At 33.2% G+C, this 19,859-nt stretch overlaps 1 protein-coding gene across 1 annotated transcript; it reads right to left on the bottom strand.

Annotated features, from left to right (window-relative positions):
• Window positions 1-2,885: 2,885 nt before the first annotated feature.
• Window positions 2,886-6,641, bottom strand: LOC111998739 (HVA22-like protein c). The gene is made up of 5 exons (XM_065768584.1): window positions 6,471-6,641; window positions 6,333-6,359; window positions 6,093-6,215; window positions 4,487-4,736; window positions 2,886-3,152 (listed from the first exon to the last, which is right to left on the bottom strand). Exons 1-5 carry the CDS (start codon window positions 6,530-6,532, stop codon window positions 3,084-3,086), a joined length of 531 nt encoding a protein of 176 aa, XP_065624656.1. The 5' UTR covers window positions 6,533-6,641; the 3' UTR covers window positions 2,886-3,083.
• Between the last annotated feature and the right edge of the window lie 13,218 nt (window positions 6,642-19,859).

The raw sequence follows: 19,859 nt of genomic DNA, 5'->3' as shown, positions 1-19,859 counted from the left end.
AAAAAAAATTCATTTTTTAATCACAACAACTATATTTGATATTAAACTTGAAATACAAACCCAGTTGGTTTAATTAAATTAAAATGAGCGGCTTGGAGCCTTGGACAATAAAATAAGATTCTTTGAATATATTTTTTTTTAATTGAGCATCTTGATGAAAAAGATGTGAAAAATGTTTAATTATTCATGATTTAAAAGTGCAACTTCAAATGTATTTAAATTAAATATTTTAAGTTAAGTTAAGACGATTATTAGAAGTAAGGTTAAAAACAAATTCAGTCAACACGCAATTAATGAGATAAAACTAAAGCTCAACTAAAAGAGAACGAATGTGTTTTATAATTCAATATCTTTAGTTGAGCGACGTCGTTTCATAGTATGGTTATTAAACAAAGTAGTAAAGCGGTGCCGTTTTGCTTAATGCTTAATAAGTGAAATCATTTACATTGATTACCACATGCCTGTATTTATTTGATTATTAGTTTAGCCATTGCTTAGAGTTTGGGGTTAATTACAGCTTCCCCCTCTCTCTTCTTTATCTCTCTAGTTAGATGTGTATATATGGGGGAAACTCAATGTCTTATTCATTCATAACAATTTTTTACTAAGAAAAAGTTTTGGTATTTTTATTTAGAGAGATTGTGAATTTCTTCATGGTATTAGAGCTGGAAAGGTCCATTCAAGGCTTCCAACACTGAAAACGATCTTCTATTCCTCCTTCAAATAATTTTGGTTTCAATACCAACTCTCTACATGAAATTCTTCTTCAGTTTTAACAGAGATCACAAAACTGAGAGTCTAAGATAAAGATTAAAGCTCGTGAGGGAAAAAAAAAAAAATGCTTCAATCAAATTTCCAAGGAGATAATTGACTGTAGGATGATCTTAAGTAAGTAAAGTGTGACAATCTTGTATGCTGCATTGCATAGGCAGGGTATAAATTACTGCACGTCTCCAACCAATTCACCATAGAAGTAACATGAAATTGGTTATAATGTGAAGGCTATATTTTTACTTACTAGTAGGAACAAGTATTTTTTATTTTTTGAAGAGGAGTTTATCTTTCAGTTTTTATATCTTTCCCCTAAAAATAGGAAAAACTTTTTATCTGGTTAAAACTCCACACTTCTTCCTCTGCATCTTATTACAGTGCATAATTGATAATTGTTCAAAATTTTAGGGTTAGACAATTGTGAAGCTTTGTTATTGTCGTCATTGTTGTCAAAACAGAAATCATATCGTGAATTATTTTTTAACTTTTATATATCATGTATCGTAAGACATACAGACCCCTAAGAGATTTGTTTTTGTAACTACTTGATGTATGGTTATGGGACAAGAAATTACACACACTTGAGAGAATAGACAAGTATTAAAGACTCTACATACTTTGTTAGAAAAAAAATAATAACAATACAATGCATGTGCAATTATTTTTTAGATTGTTAATTTCTTTTATCAAAAGATCTTCAAGAGATCTCTTAAGTTAGAATAATGGTTAAATTAATAAATTCATCATTTCTCTAGGCAGGGATGGAGGGAGAGTTTGACCATGGGGGCAATGGCCCTCCATAATTAAAAAAAAAAGAATATTAGTATATATATTAGGTATAAATTTTAGCAATTTTGTTTTATAAAATTTACACTTTGCACTCCCCTTAACAATATCATTGATTATTTTAAAAGTAATATTATATTATAGTCACAAATTTTTCTATAACATTTTTACAAATTACTGAGATAGTAAATTCTTATTGGTTTGCATCTAGGCTCATTTGTAACTCTAGCATTTTCTTCATTTTAAAGGGCATAAAAAATTTATTAACTTAAAATCTAAAACAAAATATACAAGTCCAAAAAAAATTAGCTCAATAACAAAAATTACCAATAATAGCTTAAAAACAATTAAGCTTAATCAACCAATTTTACCCAAAACAAACAACTCAGCCCTTTACAAAATTTTAAACAAACTAATTTTGTCCTTACCCAATAGCAAATGCACACATAAAAAACAAAAACAAATAATTAAAAAGAAAAACCCTTAGTAGTTAAGCAACAGAGCTAGAGGCTAGAGCAGTCGCACGCAACCAGTAGCAAAGCTGCCCCCTAACTTCAAGTTCTGGATCTGTCCTTGTCTTTAGGGCTTTTAAAATTTTAAGACAAGTAGTATTTTATCATCTTTTTGTCTCAAACACCCTTTACTTGTTTAGATTCAGTGGTAACTAATGACAAAGAGGAAGGCAGAAAATAGCAAATTATGAAAGACACACAAGGGTTAAGGGGAAAAAAAATGCTAACTCAAAACAAAGATAAAGACCCATCTTAATTACTATGGCGAACTTAGGAGAATCCATGGATATAACCCTAAGTCAGCCCATATATAGTCGTAGAAATTAGGCAACAATGGTCAATAGAGGGTAAATTAAATAAATAATTGGATTAGGTGATATTATTATATATATGGGCACGTTTGGTACACTGTAATGATTATTACATGGGGAATAGGAATAAGTATTACAAGAAATACATTAAGTTGGAATGTAATAAGTATTACTATTCATTAGTTTGGTGACCATTTAGGAATAGAATCATGAATATGTATCCACAATTTAGTAGAGAATAAAAAGAAAATCATTTCTAAATCAAATTTTCTAAAATACACTTATTTTAGGGTGTTCAAAATAGAGTTAATGATTAACAAGAAGGAAAATTTATTTTCTCTTCTTTTGAAGACGTGGCAACTAATGGTTTTTTAGAAATTTTTTTTTAAAAAGTTATTACATAAGGTGAAGGAATAGATATTCAATACTTTTGATAAGGAATAATTATTCCTCATTTTGAAGAATAGCTATTCATAAGGAATAACTACTTATTATAATAAAAACATAACCAAACAACCGAATAGTTATGTTATAGGAATATCTATTACATTTCAGTGTCTATTACAATTTACCAAACGTGCTCTTAGTATCTTTAGTGGCTATAGACCATAATTAGGAATGAAAGGCATCATAACCAAACCATATATAGAGACCTTTTTCTCAAAAAAAAAAAAAAAAAAAAACCATATATAGAGACCACACTTCAATAAATATAATCATCATCGAAGATCATGTAATTGTTGCCCCTCCTGGTTCTTGCTTCCCTTTCAGCCTACAAATTAGAAACATAAATATGATCCGAATGCATCCCAGACAAACTTATATTACAAAAAAAATTATTATGGATAAGTAAAAAATTTTGAATTAAAGGAAAAATAAATAAAATACATATAAAAAAAGAAGAAGTTATAAACTTTTATTGTAGGTCAAAATAGCATTTTCCTTTACAAATGAGCTAAGAGCAGCCCAAAAAAAAGTTATCCTTTGTGCAATGAAAATATGCAACCTTACCATCGTTCAAAGTCCAAAGTTCTATTTGAAACTAACAAAAGTTATAAGGTTTAATTTGTAGCATTCTTAAATTTTAGAGTTTAATTAAAAATTATATGGTTTAATACGAAGTTAGCCCTAGATTATAGGATTTAAAGCGCAATTGACTCTAATTTTCCTTGAAGGGTACCCTATTTGTGGCACAAGATGTCAGTCTCTGAAAGCCAGGTCTCTCATTCTTACAGTAATAGAATCCATGGGCTGGCGATCTTTGCCTTCCAATTACCAAAATGCAAAAGGGTGTTATGTACTTATGTTAACTTTTATTAAAGTAAAATGAAATTTTGGCTTTCATGCTAGTACCCAAGTCATAATTATAGGAAGTTCAGGGACTCTAGAGTTAAGAAATCTAATCCAAGTTGATTATTGTCTTTGCCAAAATTGTAATGAATTTATGAAATATCTCATTCTCTCACATAATAATGTAGTAAGATTTATGGTGGAATCAACTATTCATATAATCATGTGAGAGTAGAGAGTATTAGTCCTAACATATTAAATAAATAATTCCTTGTGCCATGTTTTTTACTATGTTAGCTTTTAATATATATATATATATGTGTGTGTGTGTGTGTGTGTGTGTGTGTGTGTGTGTGTGTGTGAAACTTCCTTCTAGAGATTTGAACCCCGACTTTTATCTCCCACACTCCACAAGCACTTAATACTTGTAGAGTGACCATCGCGCTAATGGGTAAATATTACATTTTAAATCATATACTTTAGTGGTGTTTTCATATTAAACCCTAAAGATTTACAAGTTTAAAATAGTACTGTATCAATTTATACTACCTAATCAAAACCGAAAACTCTAAAATTTAAATTTAGATGATTTTAAAAGTTCAAAGTTTGATTTTTTTATATGAGAGTTTAGAGTTCGATTTGATAGTAGTGAAACTATATATTTAATTTGTAATAATCTTAATCTTCATGATACAATTTGAAACTTTGACATCTAAATAAAGGGTTTAAAATGCAATTTACGAAAAAATTAATAATAATACATCAAAAATACAACATGACCTAAAAATAAGAATACACCATGGTTATTGATCATACCTTGCTAGTGGCTATAAGCATTTCAAATGCTTCCGTTCCATGTTCTTGAATATAATTCTCTGCAGCTGTTAGAACATCATCTGGCTTTCTGAAGACGTTCTTCTTTCGTGGGACATACCAGATTTGACAAGTTGTTGGGTCCCTATAGAATGGTCTAATGAAGTTTCGATAAACATGTGCTGCCCCATTGAAGTGCGGTAGGACCAACCAGCATGAAAGAATTAGCTTAGCATAAGGCCAAATGGGGAACCTGAAAATTGAAAATCAATGACAATCAAGAAAATTTAAAAAATCAAGTTTAAGAACTTAAAGCATTTAAATATAGTTTCCCTTTATCACTCTTATAGGTTAATTTTTAGCTGGTAACAAGTTGGGGTGGGAGATTTGAATTAACGTGGATTCACACCATGTTGTGAACCGAAAATGTCACAAGGTTTATAACCTTAGCATTTGGTACTAACATATAATGAGTCGTGTGTTGTCCCAAAAATTCCTCTTAAAAAAAAAATCAATCTTCTCTAGGGACAATAAGGAAGATTCTCCATTTAAGAATAAATTTTTTTTGTTAAATTCTCCATTCGTGCTTCCGCGCTTGTAGCCTAAAGAAAATAATTGTCTCACATTAAAATAGATGCATTTTATAATTATTACAACTTTAAAGGTTTATCAAGTGAATTAAATGATGTAACACTCTTGCACTTCCATATTCAGGTGATAACATCTTAATATATCATCTCTCGGAAATCTTTGAGTAACTAGGGCTTGTTTTGTTCAATTTTAGTGCCTAAATTTCTTTCAACTTTTCACCAAATGTTACAAAAGTATTATAAAGGACATGATGTCAAGATTCGCATGAGCCTTGTAAACAAAGCTTTTTTGAATCACTCTCCCCCCACTTATTGCAACGATGAAAAGTAAATGGATGTATAAAGTTTCGTTGCTCCAATTATTAGTGTTTCTTCGTTTATATATAAATATATATATAGACTTATCTTCCAAATTTCCCAATGTGGGGTTTTTTTCCTTTCTGAAAAGAAAAAATCGAAATGAATAAGCTTTTAATTTTATACCTCAGACACAAAAGGTCAATCTGCCATAGGGCTTTTACAACAGATCAGGAAAAGCCCTTAGCTAAAAACAACCAAAAGAAAGAAAGATAGCAAAGCCCACTTTTAGATTGCCTAACCCAACTAAAGCCTAAAGGCAAAAAAAACTCAAAACTCATTGGCAAAGGATGTATATATATATATATATATATCATCCATAATAGCTGAAATTTGCCAGCCCACATATGAATCACAATGTTAGAGTGACACTGCAGCTATTTTTCATTTCTGAGCTCTAAGAAACCGTGATGATTTCTAAAAATGCACAGTACGTAACACATAAACACAAAGTCTAATGTAGAACAACAACAACAAATTAACTAGCTGCAAACTTGTGATGATTCCTAAAAATGCACAGTACATAACGCATAAACACAAAGTCTAATGTAGAACAACAACAACAAATTAACTAGCTGCAAACTTGTGATGATTCCTAAAAATGCACAATATGTAACACATACACACACAGTCTAATTTAGAAAAGCAACAGATTAACTTACAATTCAAGGACTTTAGCGAAAGTGAGCTCAAAGAGCGTGAGCATGGAATACAGAACCCAATATGTAAGCCATTGCTGATCATCACTACGAGACTTGGTCTCTATAGCCCTGATTGAAGCATACCTATAAAAACAACATCACAGAAAAATGTGAATGGACAAATATATATTCATGCACATAGCGCATGTTGTGTGCACCACGTCTTGTTTTGTGTGTTTTTTTTTTTTTTTTTTAACTTACAGGGGAAAAACTAGAGTGACTAGAGGCCTGAAACATTAAAAAAAATTGAATCTAAATAAGGGAAACAAGCAAAGGAAAAGACAGAAAAATTAAGCACAATGTGAATGTGTACAATATAATGAAGCTTGAGAGACATACAAAGCAAGAACATCAAAGTTCTTGGCCACAACTTGGAGAAAATTATTTCCAGATGTACCCATCTTTCTTGTTGTTGCTCTTTAACTTTGTTTCACTGCCTTCGAAACTTTTACAAAGAGAGTGTGAATAGTGACTACACATTGCACATATAACATCAACCTTATTAAAAAAGCAGCTAAAAAAGGTACAAAACAAAGAAATTTGGAAAAGATTTTCTGATGGGAACTGATTTTCCGGGGGAATCTAAAGCTGCACGAGGAAAGAGGCACCGAATTCTTTTTGAAATCATCTGCTGTGTTGTCAAACACTGCTTGACACCTATTCACCCAATGAGTGCTTGCCGGATAGTAAATACTATAAGTAACAATGTTAAAAATATTACAAATTTTAGTACATAAATCATATAAAATCATGTGTCAATTTTTATTTTATAATTAGATAGTTCAGGAGAATTTGAAACTTGGGTATCAAAACATCAAAAGATATTAATTAACCAATTGAGTTACAAGACTTTTGACTTGTTAAGTTTTAAACATAAAATAAAATGATAATTAAGAAATTTATTTATAATATTGTTGACATAAGACCAAATTAGAAGTAATGTAAGGGAAACTATAATTTTATTGCAAAATATTACATTTAAAAAAAAAAAACCTTATTATAAATTCACTAATCATAAAAAATAATTCAGACATTTATAGGAAAATTAGTACTAATTTTTTTTTTTTTTTTTTTACAAACTTTATAATTTTCTTACAAGTAGAACTTGTAGTTTTATTATTATCCTTGGACTATTTGTGTGGCAAAATTTGATAGGATTGTCAGAATTAATTTCTTTTCTCACGTGATTTCTAAAAGCAGCACAAACGTCCTCTGTGATTGGCTATGCTGGGCCGTGCAAACTTGACATTTTTTCAATGAATGGCCTAGCAGCTTAGAAAAAGAAGAGGGAAAAAAGAAAAGAAAAGAAAAGAAAATTGATTCATCTCTTTTTATGTTTTTAAAATGATAAAATTTTATCTCTCTCTTCCAGTTGTCATCAATTAATCCAAATGAATCAAACAAAAACAGTATTCACTATAAAGTTTTAAACCATTCAAAGAAATTTATGCAGTACCTTTGGCCAAAAATGATTGTTGATAGAAAATGGGGGGCCATGGAGAGTACGTTGAAGTAAAGATTAAAGACAACTGGGTCAGGTAAGTCAAGTGACTCGAGTCAGCCAGCACATGGTGATATCAGGCTTATTGGCTGCAAAGTCTTTCAAGTCTTCATGTTAACACATATGCAGCCCAAGCACTTGAATATTTGCTCAAATTGGTTTATGGATAAAAGATAAACCATAATGAAGACACTCTTTGGGGGATCGCTCAATTAATTAGTTCTGTACTTTTTACCAATTGACATTGAAAAATGTTGTTTAGAACGCGGCTTACTATCATTTGTAATGAATGATTTAAGACTTTTTTTAAACAAGGTAATTATTTAGTCGAGGAATAGTTCTCTCTAAGTTTTTCTCTATTTTATGTGGCCGTCTTCCTTTCTTAGAGACTAGGGTTGAAATAAATTTTAAATGCAAGTAGGAATTGGCTTGAGTTGCCTACAAATTAAACACAACCTAAAAGCAAAAGAGCGCGGGCCTTCAATCCTTATTACACATTTACACCCATTAATATTACAAAGCATAAAACTCAATAAATTTGTCATGGCATAGCCAAAAATAAAATCCTAACAGGCATATATAATAATTTTTTTATTCCACAAAAGAAAAATAGTTGTCACTCTTCATTTCGAATTCCCAACACAAAGAGATCCAGAGGGATGGGGGAGATGAAAGGGGTTCCTCTATAATTACAACTTTACAAACACAAGCCTAATAAATAGCAAGAGAATGGGCAATAGAGTTAGCTTGTTTGAATAATCAATAAATCATAAGTGTGATGCTTTCCAAAAAGCAAAATACTTAAAGCGGAGAAAGTATTTCATTGGAGAAAGTATTTCATGAGATTGTCTCATAGAAGAATTTTTCTTTAAAGTGCCAAAGATAATAAGGTTGTAAACAGTAAAGGTTTAATGAATTTAAAAAGTTTCTCACAAGAATAGTTCTCGTCTAACCTGTTTCATGAGTTTTGAAGATTGCACGAAGTGTTTCTTGAGCTTCAGCCCATAGAGGGATCACCCGGGTCCAAAATCTCAATCCAAACTGTATATGATGATGTTTGGATTATGATTTCTACAGACAGTTGCAACGCAAAGTTTTGATATTCTCTATTGACGTCTTTTTGTTTATTTCTTGTTAGTGTGAAACAATTAAGGTTGAAACATGGAAGGTAACTGGTGAGTACGCAAGCACACAGACAAAAAAAGTAAAGTTGAATAACATGATGATGACGGCATAAATTCCTTTATTAGGAATCACTCACTCAGAACTGATGTTGCATGTCTAGACTAAAGAGATCAAATGGATAGGTCTAATGGTTCTCAAGATCTTATGAGATTCACGAGGTCTTGCTTTTAAGTGTTGTGACCAAATTTTTTCCTACCTTTTTAACTCTTGAGAAATTACTCGAAACCTTGGTCAATAAACAACCTCATGAGCCGTTTAAGATTTAGGTAAATTTAAATTGGTAGAAATTATTGGCTAATGTTATACCACTTAATAATTTTTTTAAAATTAATATTTTTAAAATTTTACTATTAGATTATGTGGGGCCTGAGAACTTGGTAACCCCGGCCCACTTTACATCTGGCCCAGGGCCCATGCCGAGGAAGAAGGAGCGCCCGAGGACGAAGCATGAAGGACTGAGTTGCTCGGAGCCCCGCCGAGGATAACCCTGTCCTCGGAGGACCGAGACCAACATTAAGTAGGGGAGCAAGCCCGTGATAGGTTGTCACCTCCACACTAAATGCACTCACCTAACCCTCTGGCCGCACTAATGGGGATGTGACTTCTGGACGGGGTAGCCTTGGTTGCTGCAACTTACATGAGTACTGCTAAAGCGGCTGATGGGACGGACGGTTAGAAGAAAGGGGCGTGGATGATCAACAGGTGGAAAAAAGAGATTGTGAGGAAAGGGGCTATATAAGGGGAAGAAACAGATCAATGGGAGGGGGGGACCACTCTCAAGTTCCTCGGATTGGTGCTGAGGAACGACCTTGGAGGGTAATCCTGGCGCGCCAGCCTTCAACGGAGGAGAATTCTACATTGGGCGTTGTTCGTCAGCTAAGGTCGAGTTCTTGAACTCGCTCTCTACAAAATCATTGTAATGGGCCAACCGGGCTTGAGTCCACTCTCTCAACAGTAGAAGTGCTCAAATTCGGTCCCTACAGATTATATGTTATCGATACTCTTACACACATATGCCAAATTTTGCTTCCATTCAATGTTAATTTCAATTTTGATTTTTAAAACTCGTCTTTTATTCATAATTTAAATTCAACCATATATAGGGGGGTTTAATTAGGAATTTTAGGGTATAAAGTATAATTTGATATCTCTCTCTCTCTCTCTCTCTATATATATATATATAAATATACACTAGCTTCTGAGCACGCGCTCACGCGTGTGTTTAGTTTTTTTGGGTAAAAGTTAATAATTTGCATCTATTATAATTTAGAAATATATATATTTTTATTTTTCAAACAAATAAAAGGGATAAACTTTAGAAATAGAAATAAGCAGTAACTGTAATTTCTTTTTTGAATGTAAAAGGAAAAAGATCTTAAATTTTAGGAGTTCTTTTTTTGAATTTAAAATGAAATTTGTTATTTGACATTTATAACCATATTTCTAAATGAAGTTGTCATTCATTAATAAGGGTATTTTTGAATCATATAAAAGTCCAGTTGAAAGAGGGGAATCCTTATATATATATATATATATTTATAGCCAAAAGGTCATGCTGGAGCACCTTGCCAAAATGGGAAAGAGATAACTGGATGAATGTCCAGCCCTCAAAACATCTCATTCTCATTAATGGATACACCCACCAAGGACAATGGTATGAAGAAGATTCTCACCTATCCTTTAGAGATCCTTATGCTCTTGCAGAATGTTGGAGAAATTACTTCAATAATCAAATTCTTGATGCCATACAAAACCTATGGAAAGATTATCATTTCATAGGAAGCACAGATAGAATTTCTATTTTTGGTACTAAACCTTATGCTACTGCCATCTGGCATCTACAGATAATTGATTTTAGAAATTCAAGAAGTTTTATTATTCCGAGAAAAAACCCAGAGTATGAACCATTTCTATATTGTAGATTCTGCAACCAGTATGCTATCTATCCATGAACATGAATGCAATGATGATACCCCATGGGATCCTTACGATGGTTACCCATCAGACGCCCCTGATACTGATTAATGATTAGCCACCTTAGGCCATTGCTACTACTATTGATGTTTGGTCACTCCAGGCCATTGTTACTACTGATCACTCAAAATACTATTATTCTTTTTACAGGGAATTCTCGATGCTCTCCCTATTACTAAAGTTGTTCATTCACCAGTGCAAACAGCTAAACTAGCCAATGCACCTGCTACTTCATACAAACTTGTTAAGTCCTCTGCTAAGTCTAAAAAGAAAAGTTCTCCTCTTGACGACATCTGCAAGGACCTTGATGCTTTGTATGCCCTTCTTAAGTTAAAATAGAAGGAAGAAGTTGCTGATAATCATGATTCAGAAGATGAACAGTCCTTTGAATAATCTTTTGCAAACGACCCATACTACCTTTACAACGGCCAAATTGCTACATTGTTTACCCTTGGTTAAAGTTCCAATTGTTGCATTGCTTGCTCCCCACGAGGGTATACTCTGCTACTTTTGATAAAGCTCCAACTATTGTTTTGCCTGATCCTTAGAAGGGATTACTGTTGATTGTTGTTACTTTGCTACTTTCGGCACAAAACGCCAAACTGTTAAAGGCCGGTTCTTTGAACTAAAGCTCCGGATTTTTCTCTTGCTGTCCCTCACGGGCCTGTTGAGAATAGTGGTAAAAGTTAATATTCACTGTTAAAATATGCTTTTTTTTTTTTTTTTACCTATATAAGGGGGGATGTCCCTTATTGCAAATCAGAGTTAGTTTGAGAGTTCTCTCTAGGATTTTCCCTAGAATTCTCACTACTAGCTTCTCACACCTATTACCCAGAATATTTCTTGCTTACCCCTATTTACAAAGCTTGTAACTAGAACTAGTCTTCAAGCCTTGTTGCTCTACTTGTTGTAATCTTGTAATTACTACTGTTGTAAGTGTTTCAAGTATTTTCAATACATAATTGTTTTCAATTACTTTAAATTATTTTGTTATACTGCTTGCCTGGTTCTACCACCTTATTATTAATCTTGTGCTACTGCTTCCTTGGCTGGTTCTATTTTAATAATCTTATTTTCAAGTTATTACTCTGCTTTCGCCTTTTGCCTGTGTTTTGCCCCCTTTGTGGTATCAGAGCCATTCTTTTCTGGTCGGTGATAGTGTTGTTGTGTCTTTACTGTCTTTCTGTGCTTACTCGAAACTTTGATACTCCTTTGTTGTGTTCCCTTTTTACCATCGTTGGCGCCACTCGTGTCAAAAAGTGAATTCCCAGAACCAAGCAGTAATGCCCATTGAAGCTAGAGAGAGCGTGTAGGGCATGAGAGGTAAAGGATTGACTAGGTTATGTGTTACGAAATGCAACCGTGTTAAGAAAAACATGATAATTGAGTGTTGAACCTAGGATAGTACGGATAGGTTGTGAAGATCCAACTTCTCTATTAGCTCCAGGACTGGTTGTCCTCCTGATATTGTAAATGAAGAAGATCACACTATAGAAGAAAATGAGTTTCCGAATTTCCAAAAATGGAATATCCCCAAGGTTGCTACTAAGTCCATCTATAAGATTAGTTGTGCTGAAGATACTTTTTGTTCCCAATATAAATTTAGAACTGTTGAACAAATATTTTCTATTTCAAAAACTCATGAAAAATGTTGTCTGTTTTCTAAAAGAAATATTAATGATTTGAGTCATATGTCTATGTCTATGGTTGGTATTATTTATATGAAAAACCATAATCTTGACCACCCTGAGATTGTTGAACTTCTTATTATTGGTTTTTCTAGTACTCTTTGTGGATGGTGGGATTCATATATCACAGAAGATTTCAGAGAATCTATTAAAACAATTGTTAAAAAGAATGATGAAGGTCTGCCTAATTTTGATGAAAGTATCGGTCGAGGTATTCCTGATGGTGTCGATACCTTAATTTATAGTATTCTCAAACATTTTGTTGGTACTCCATCCAATATTTCATCTCGAATTTTTGATTATCTAAACAATTTGAGATGCCCTACTATGTCTAATTACAGATGGTACCAAGATGTTTTAATTACTTCTACAAGCCTTATTGGAAAGAGAAGTTTATTGATGGTCTACCTCCGATCTTTGCTCTTAAGGTAAAACAAGAATTAATTAGTAAAAAATGATTCCATTAATTACGATAATTTAACTTATGGTGATATTCTCAGCACTATTTAAAAATTTGGTATTAATATGTGCAATGATAAAAAATTGTTAAAACACTAATTAAAGAACAAAAAAAAAGCTAAATATGAAATGGGTAATTTCTGTGAACAATTTGGTTTGCCCCCTGTTGCTCTTTCTAGGCAAAAGGGGAAAAAACATGATAAAATTCACAAAGATTATAACTATAAAAAAACATAAAAGATACAGAACCAACTTTGTTAAACCCAATGATTTTTATGCTAAAAAGAAACATGTTTCTAAAAAATGTGATAAATAGAAATCAGGTAAAGGCAAATGCTTTTACTGTGGAAAACCTGCTGTTCGGAGGCCTTTTTCGGTTGCCCATCCATGTGTGGTCCGTTGGAAGGATGACCTTACTAGGCCCGGGTTCTTTTTGGGGAGTTGCATCCGGAACTCAACATTGGGCCACGTGGTCCAACGGCTACCGGCGTACTTTTAAGCCTACAAAGCCATTAAAACCAAAGTCTAAGAATCATGATAATGATTGAATAAATATGTAATATGTGTTTGATATGATAACTTTGACTAGTAATTGTAATAGTAGTTGAAATAAAGTAATTTGTATTTAAAGGTGAAGTAACCATGGAGTCAATGATATAAATTTAAAGTTATGGAAGCAAAGTCACTTATCTTTGTATGGTTTGTAGCCTAGCTGTGTAGCATCAGTGAGCTGACAGGATTCCAGTAGAGTGCCAGTAGTAGAGGCTAGTTAAGCTTGCCCCTCTTATCATGCATTTAAATGAATTTAAGCCTTAGTTAACAGTTATAATAGTAGTTGGAATAAAATAGTATGTATTTAAATGTGAAGTAATCATGTAATGATATAAATTTAAAGGTAAGGAAACAAAGTCACTTATCTCTAATGGTTTGTAGCCCCAGCGATGTAGCATTAGTGAGTAGACAGTATCCCAGCAGAATGACTCTGGCGGTAGAGAGGTAACTTGCCATAATAACTTCAAGATTGAAGGGAAAAAATGGGTGCAATTGGAGGGAGAGAGAGTATGCCCAGCTTTATGTAGGGGCTGGTTAAGCTTACCCCTCTTATCATGCACTTAAATCAGTTTTTCCCTTTAGTTGTTGTGAAGTTATGAATAGTGTTGCCTTCCATGAGAAGGGTTTTTGTATGTAGTACTTGTACCTTCTAAGGGAAGAGCTTTATGTAAGAAGTAGTTATGCCTTCTAAGAGAAGAGTTTTTATAAGAAGTAGTTGTGCCTTCTAAGAGAAGGGTTTTGATATAAGATCTTGGTGCCTCCTAAGAGAAGGATTTTAGTAATAGAAGTTCATGCCTTCCATGAGAAGAGCTTTAAGTATGAGTGTTTGATGTCTCTTGAGAAGTGTGGAGATGGTAAAAGATATAGATGTGTTTAGGTATTTGGAGATAAGAGCAGTAAGATAGGTGTAGAAGAGTATTGAGATGTATTTATGGGCAGCAAAACAGTAGCACTTTAGAGTGAGAGAGCATGAGAGTGGAGCTTAGAAGAGTTGTGATGTGTTATATGTAATGGTGTAGTAAGTGTGTATAAGATTGTGTAAGAGAAGTGAAAAAAGAGATGTTTAGAGATATGGGCAGCAAGATAGATGTATTTTCAGAAAATGGAGAGTGAGATAATGAGTATAAGAGAGTAATAGTGTTGTAGTGTATTTGGCAAAGCTGTTGGGATTTTCTGTTGGGATTGTATGAAGGTTTATGAAGGGCATTTATGAGCTAAGAGCTGAAGAGTTTAGTTCCTAATTTTGGAAACTAAACTCTTAGAAGCTCAGTACTTCATTAAGAGCTTTTAAAGATAATTAGAGGGAGAAAGAAGTTTATGAGTGAGTTCTCCATTGGTGTCCCCCCTTGAGGTGTTTGATGAAAGGTCCCCCTTTAGAGCTGAGTTTAAGGGGGGTATTTTTAGTAAATAATCTCAACCAAAATCTGTCCCAAATAGCAATGAATTTTCAGAGAATCCATCTTAAAATTTGGCCAAAGATGGTACGTTTAACTTTAAGGTATTCTTGTTATTTTGGGTAAGAGTTGCTGGGTAAAAAGTAGCAGAAAATGAAAGTATTTTAGCAAGAGAAAGGTAGTTTCAATAGTTGGTTTTGGTTTTAGCAAAAAGTGAAAAAATCAGTAATGCTCAGGTTGCTGGTTTAGCTGTCATAGCTGTTCTGAAAAGGTTGTCCTAGCTGTTAGAAAAAGCTGTGACAGTTATCATGAAAAAGCTGTTTACTTTAGACAGAACCAATGAGATCAGATGGGTCATTTCAAATTACTGGAGAGGTCATTTCAAGGATTTGACTGAAAAATGATAAGATCTCTTTAGAGGATATCTTGCTATTTTGGGTATAATAGCTGGTTGCTGGGATCTCAGCATTAAATGGCTGATGATGACACTCCCAGCCAAGTTTCAAGTTTTGAATACACTGCTGGGATTCAGCTGGAAATGCTTCCTTCTTTGGGTGTTTGTGTTTTTGGTGCAAGATTCCATTATAACACGTTTCTAGTAAATAATAGAAGGATTGGTTGAAAGATAATGAAGCTTTAGAGATTTAGTCAAGGTCTCATTGTGTTGTGACACAATCTTGGTGAGCAAGAAGAGTATTTAATATTCTGCTCTGGCAGCTAGCAGATAAATATATAGTCAGATTGTGGCAAACAGCAACTGGGTATCAAAGATATCATGAATATTTTGTGTATAGAGAGAGATAAAAGATAACCAATCAGATTAGGCCATGTGTTTGAGTTGGATTTTAGCTGAAAGTAGTAATGAGATTTATGAAGAATAATATAATGAAGTTTCTAAATATGTATAGCAACAGCTGAGAATTAAATGAACAGTTATCTTCTCAATAGTTAGATGGTTGGGAATATCGAGCATTTGTCATATGATGAATATTAAGCTTTAGGAAAAGAGCAATGAAGAATTTTATCATTTTAAGTGCTACGTGATAAGATATGCTTACCATATGTTACCCGCTACACACAGACTCGTCAGAGTTTAGGGAGTTGAACAAGACATGCCAAGCAACATGTTTCTTTTATCAACTTCAAACCGCTGGAGCTTTACTGAACATACCTTTTAGCCCTCCAAACCACGACTCCCAAAGTTTTCCCAAAGAGACTTATGAGCTTGGATCATAAGCCGAAGGTGAGATGACGTACCTCAGGTTTTGTTGTCATTTTGTGTAAATATGGGCTCTTGTTGAAGAAGCCGCTTGCCATGAGTGTAAGAGAGGTGATATGAGCCATGAGCTTTGATTAATTGCTTAAGCCTGATCCATATGTTGATGTTGATGATGTCGTGGGGTTATGATCCCAATTGATGAAGAGGAAATGTGGATATGAATCCGCCTCTTGAAGTAAGGATCTCGCAGGCCATGTGAGCCCAATCCATGTAATTGAATGAGATATAAGCTTATTTTGGGTTTTAAATAGATTTACCCAAAAAATTAATAATATGTTGATGTGGCGTGGGTTGTCAAAGAAGTAATGCCACGTGGGCCGAAAAAACGGTCCTCAACACCTGGTCACTACAATAAAGATTGCAAACAGAAACCTGGTAAGTTAAAGAATAAGCTTAACATGTTAAATATTAATGATGATGATTAAGAAGATCTATTCCGAATCCTTGAATCAAACGTTTTGTCTGATTCCTTGGAAGAAGATTTTTCTTCCTCATTTGATTCTTGTTATCAATTTGCTGATGAATCTTCTGGTTCACCTAATTTTAAAATTGGTTGCATAGATTCCTGTTGCAATGTTATTAAAACTGTTAATGTTCTCACCAAAAGTGAAGAAAATGAAAGCTTATTAATTAAGTTAATAAGTCAAATTGAAAACCCTGAGTTACAACAAGATTATCTCAACAAGTTTGAAAAGAATTTAATCAGAGATGAAAATGTTAAAAAATGAAATCAAAGATAAGTTTTGAAGAAACTTTGGAAAGATTTAATAAAAAGAAATCCAAAGAATTAACTATTAATGATCTTCAACATGAAATTGCTACTGTTAAACAAGACATAATTGAACTAAAAAATGAGTTCAAAACTGTTGGAAATTTAGACCCCTTAAACACACAGATTGCGTAGCCTAGATTAATTAGTCAAGTTGTTACTTAGTCAAATTATGCAATTCTAGGTTAAAGCAATCAAATAATCATATCAAGATATAAAGCAGCGGAATAATAAATAACACAAGATATGATCACCCAGGAAACCACTAGGTAAAAACCTGGGGAGGATTTGACCCACCGATCCTCAAGGCATAACAGAATTCACTATGAAAGAATTGAAGTTCTTACAGAAGGACTACAAGCTCCCCGCTCGACTTCCTAATGCTACCCACCAGTATATCTCCTAGAACATAAGCTTGCAATCATGTAAGTTTCTTGAATTTTTGCCTCATAATTATGTGAAATGGCATCAAGCCTAGTAGTACACACCAATTTTAATTATGTGAGATGGCATCAAGCCTAATAGTACACACCAATTTTAAGCATTAAGCAATTAAGCCGAGGCATCACGTTATGTTCTTTTTGTGCATGTGTAACAAGTACATAAAATCTTATAATATGCACTAAGGTGTTCATGATTGGCTAGTGAACAGTGGTGAGATGGTTATTTATGCCTTTCTCAAAAGGATCAAGTCCGACAGTTAAATAACATGTGACTTCAAGATTAAGACAAAGTGATAAACACCATAAACATCTTTCCCACATAACATGCACTGCAAAACTTCAACTAGTAAAGTGCAATTAATAAGCTCATCAAAGCTAAACAAGATACATAAACATGTTATGTAAAGATAATATGGCCAATCCTTGATTATAAATCCAAGATATATAATACAAAACACAAAAATCTTTTTGGTTTTAAAAATTATATGATCAAAAACAAAAGCGCACATATTATGCTAAATGAACAATGCAAATGCAATGCATGACAATGCTTAACTAAGCTATAGAGGGTACACAAACAAGAAATATTAATTTCTTAATTAACCCTTGAGTACATGTACAAACTAGTACATACTCATACAAAATAAAAAAATAGCTTAGCACAAACTAATCAAGTTTCTCCACAATGTCAAGCATATTCTAAATCAAAAGAGAGGTATTATAACTCATGTAATCCTCAAGAAAAATAAAACAAGACACAAAATAAATATTTTTGTCTTTTTGAAATTTTTCAATGTTTTTGGATTTTTCTTTAAAACAAAACAATCAAAGAAAATAAAACAACCAAAAACTAAAACAAAACATGTCCACAATTAATTGAAAGAATTAAATCAAGGACAAGTTAGCAACACTCACCTTGGAGAATCTTTTCTCACCCATTTAGCACGAGTATTCGGCTTTGTACGTGAAAATCCATGTGAAGCAGAGTGTATTTGAGAGATTACACAAATCTTCTGAGAAAGACTGAAATCCTGCAAATTCCTTTCACAAGCCAACAAGCTCAAATTTTTCAAAAGAATATGAAACAATTTATTTGGACTTATGGCAAGAGAAATATCATCACATATCCTAGATTGAAACACAGAATGCTTAAATTTCAATTTATGACAATTTGGACGAATGTGACCAGAGACACCACAAAAGTGACAAACAGGAACAAATTTAGGAACATCAGTATTCCTAACAGTAAATCTAGTCTCTGATTTTGGTTTTTTCCTTAACAAAGAACAATTTGGTCTAATATGACCAACAACACCACAAAGGTAACAAGTAGGCACAAAAACATATTTATTATGCTCTCTAACAGTAGGATTAGACTTAGGTTTAGAAACTTCAGCGTCTACATCAGAACTTTTACCTTTGTCTAACCTAGCAAAATAAGCCTTTTCTTTATTATTCCTCTTAAAAAGAGGGATATAAACTTTCTCAGTTTTAGGCTTAAGAGAAACAAAAACACTTCTGTTATCATCAGCAAGTTTGGTATTAGACAAATTTTCCAATTTAGCTTCAGCCTCAGCTAACTTTTGTTCCAAACTTTTCATCTTCTCATCTTGAGAGGAAATTTGATTTCTCAAAAAATCATTCTTTTTATTAGACTCATCTAATCTAACAAGCAATTCCTCTTTTTCAAGATTAGTCAATTTTAACTCTTCTTTGAATTTCTTAGCAATTTTCAAAGATTTAGATAATTCCTTACGAAGAGTTTCAAAAGCATCAAAAAAATCAACAAAAACAATAGTATCTTTTTTATTCAAAACATCACAGGCATCAATAAAATCAGCAGAAGCATGAGCAGAAACATGATCAGAAAGACACTTCAAATTATCCATGACAACAGGGGTCAAGGATCAGCTCTCAGATCAAAAGATCTACAACAAGAAGAGCTACCCGCTCTGATACCACTTGAAGGAAATTTAGACCCCTTAAAACATAATTAGATTGGTTAGCCTAGATTAATTAGCCAAGTTGTTACTTAGTCAAATTATGCAATTCTAGGTTAAAGCAATCAAATAATCATATCAAAATAATAAAGCAGTGGAATAATAAAAGACACAATGATATGATCACCCAGGAAACCACACGGTAAAAACCTGGGGAGGATTTGACCCACCGATCCTCAAGGCAAACCTGAATCCACTATGAAAGAATTGAAGTTCATACAAAAGGACTACAAGCTCCCTGCTCGACTTCCTAATGCTACCCACCAGTAGAACTTACTGACACGACCACGTGCAAGCTCCGAATCCACGGACTCCTTCTTTCTTGAATTCTTCAAACAAGTACAAGCACCCCCGCTTGTGTATCTTTAAGTTCTTGAATCTGCAACTGAATGATCACCAAGTTCTTGACATAATCTTGAATCTTGGAATCTCTAAGCTTTGTGTAAAGGAAAGCTCCTCAAAAGATCTCACAAGAGATTTACAC

This window comes from Quercus suber, unplaced genomic scaffold, assembly GCF_002906115.3.
Source record: "Quercus suber isolate HL8 unplaced genomic scaffold, Cork oak 2.0 scaffold_966, whole genome shotgun sequence".
NCBI classification, from domain to species: domain Eukaryota; kingdom Viridiplantae; phylum Streptophyta; class Magnoliopsida; order Fagales; family Fagaceae; genus Quercus; species Quercus suber.
This window is presented reverse-complemented; position numbering and strand designations above follow the sequence as displayed.

Excerpts from the sequence above, each read along its gene's own strand:
- LOC111998739 (XM_065768584.1), bottom strand. The coding sequence starts at position 6,532 with ATGGGTACATCTGGAAATAATTTTCTCCAAGTTGTGGCCAAGAACTTT. Across the intron at positions 6,360-6,470 it reads AACTTTGATGTTCTTGCTTT|GCCTCTAGTCACTCTAGTTT; the intron begins GTATGTCTCTCA and ends TTAATGTTTCAG. Across the intron at positions 6,216-6,332 it reads GTCACTCTAGTTTTTCCCCT|GTATGCTTCAATCAGGGCTA; the intron begins GTAAGTTAAAAA and ends TTGTTTTTATAG.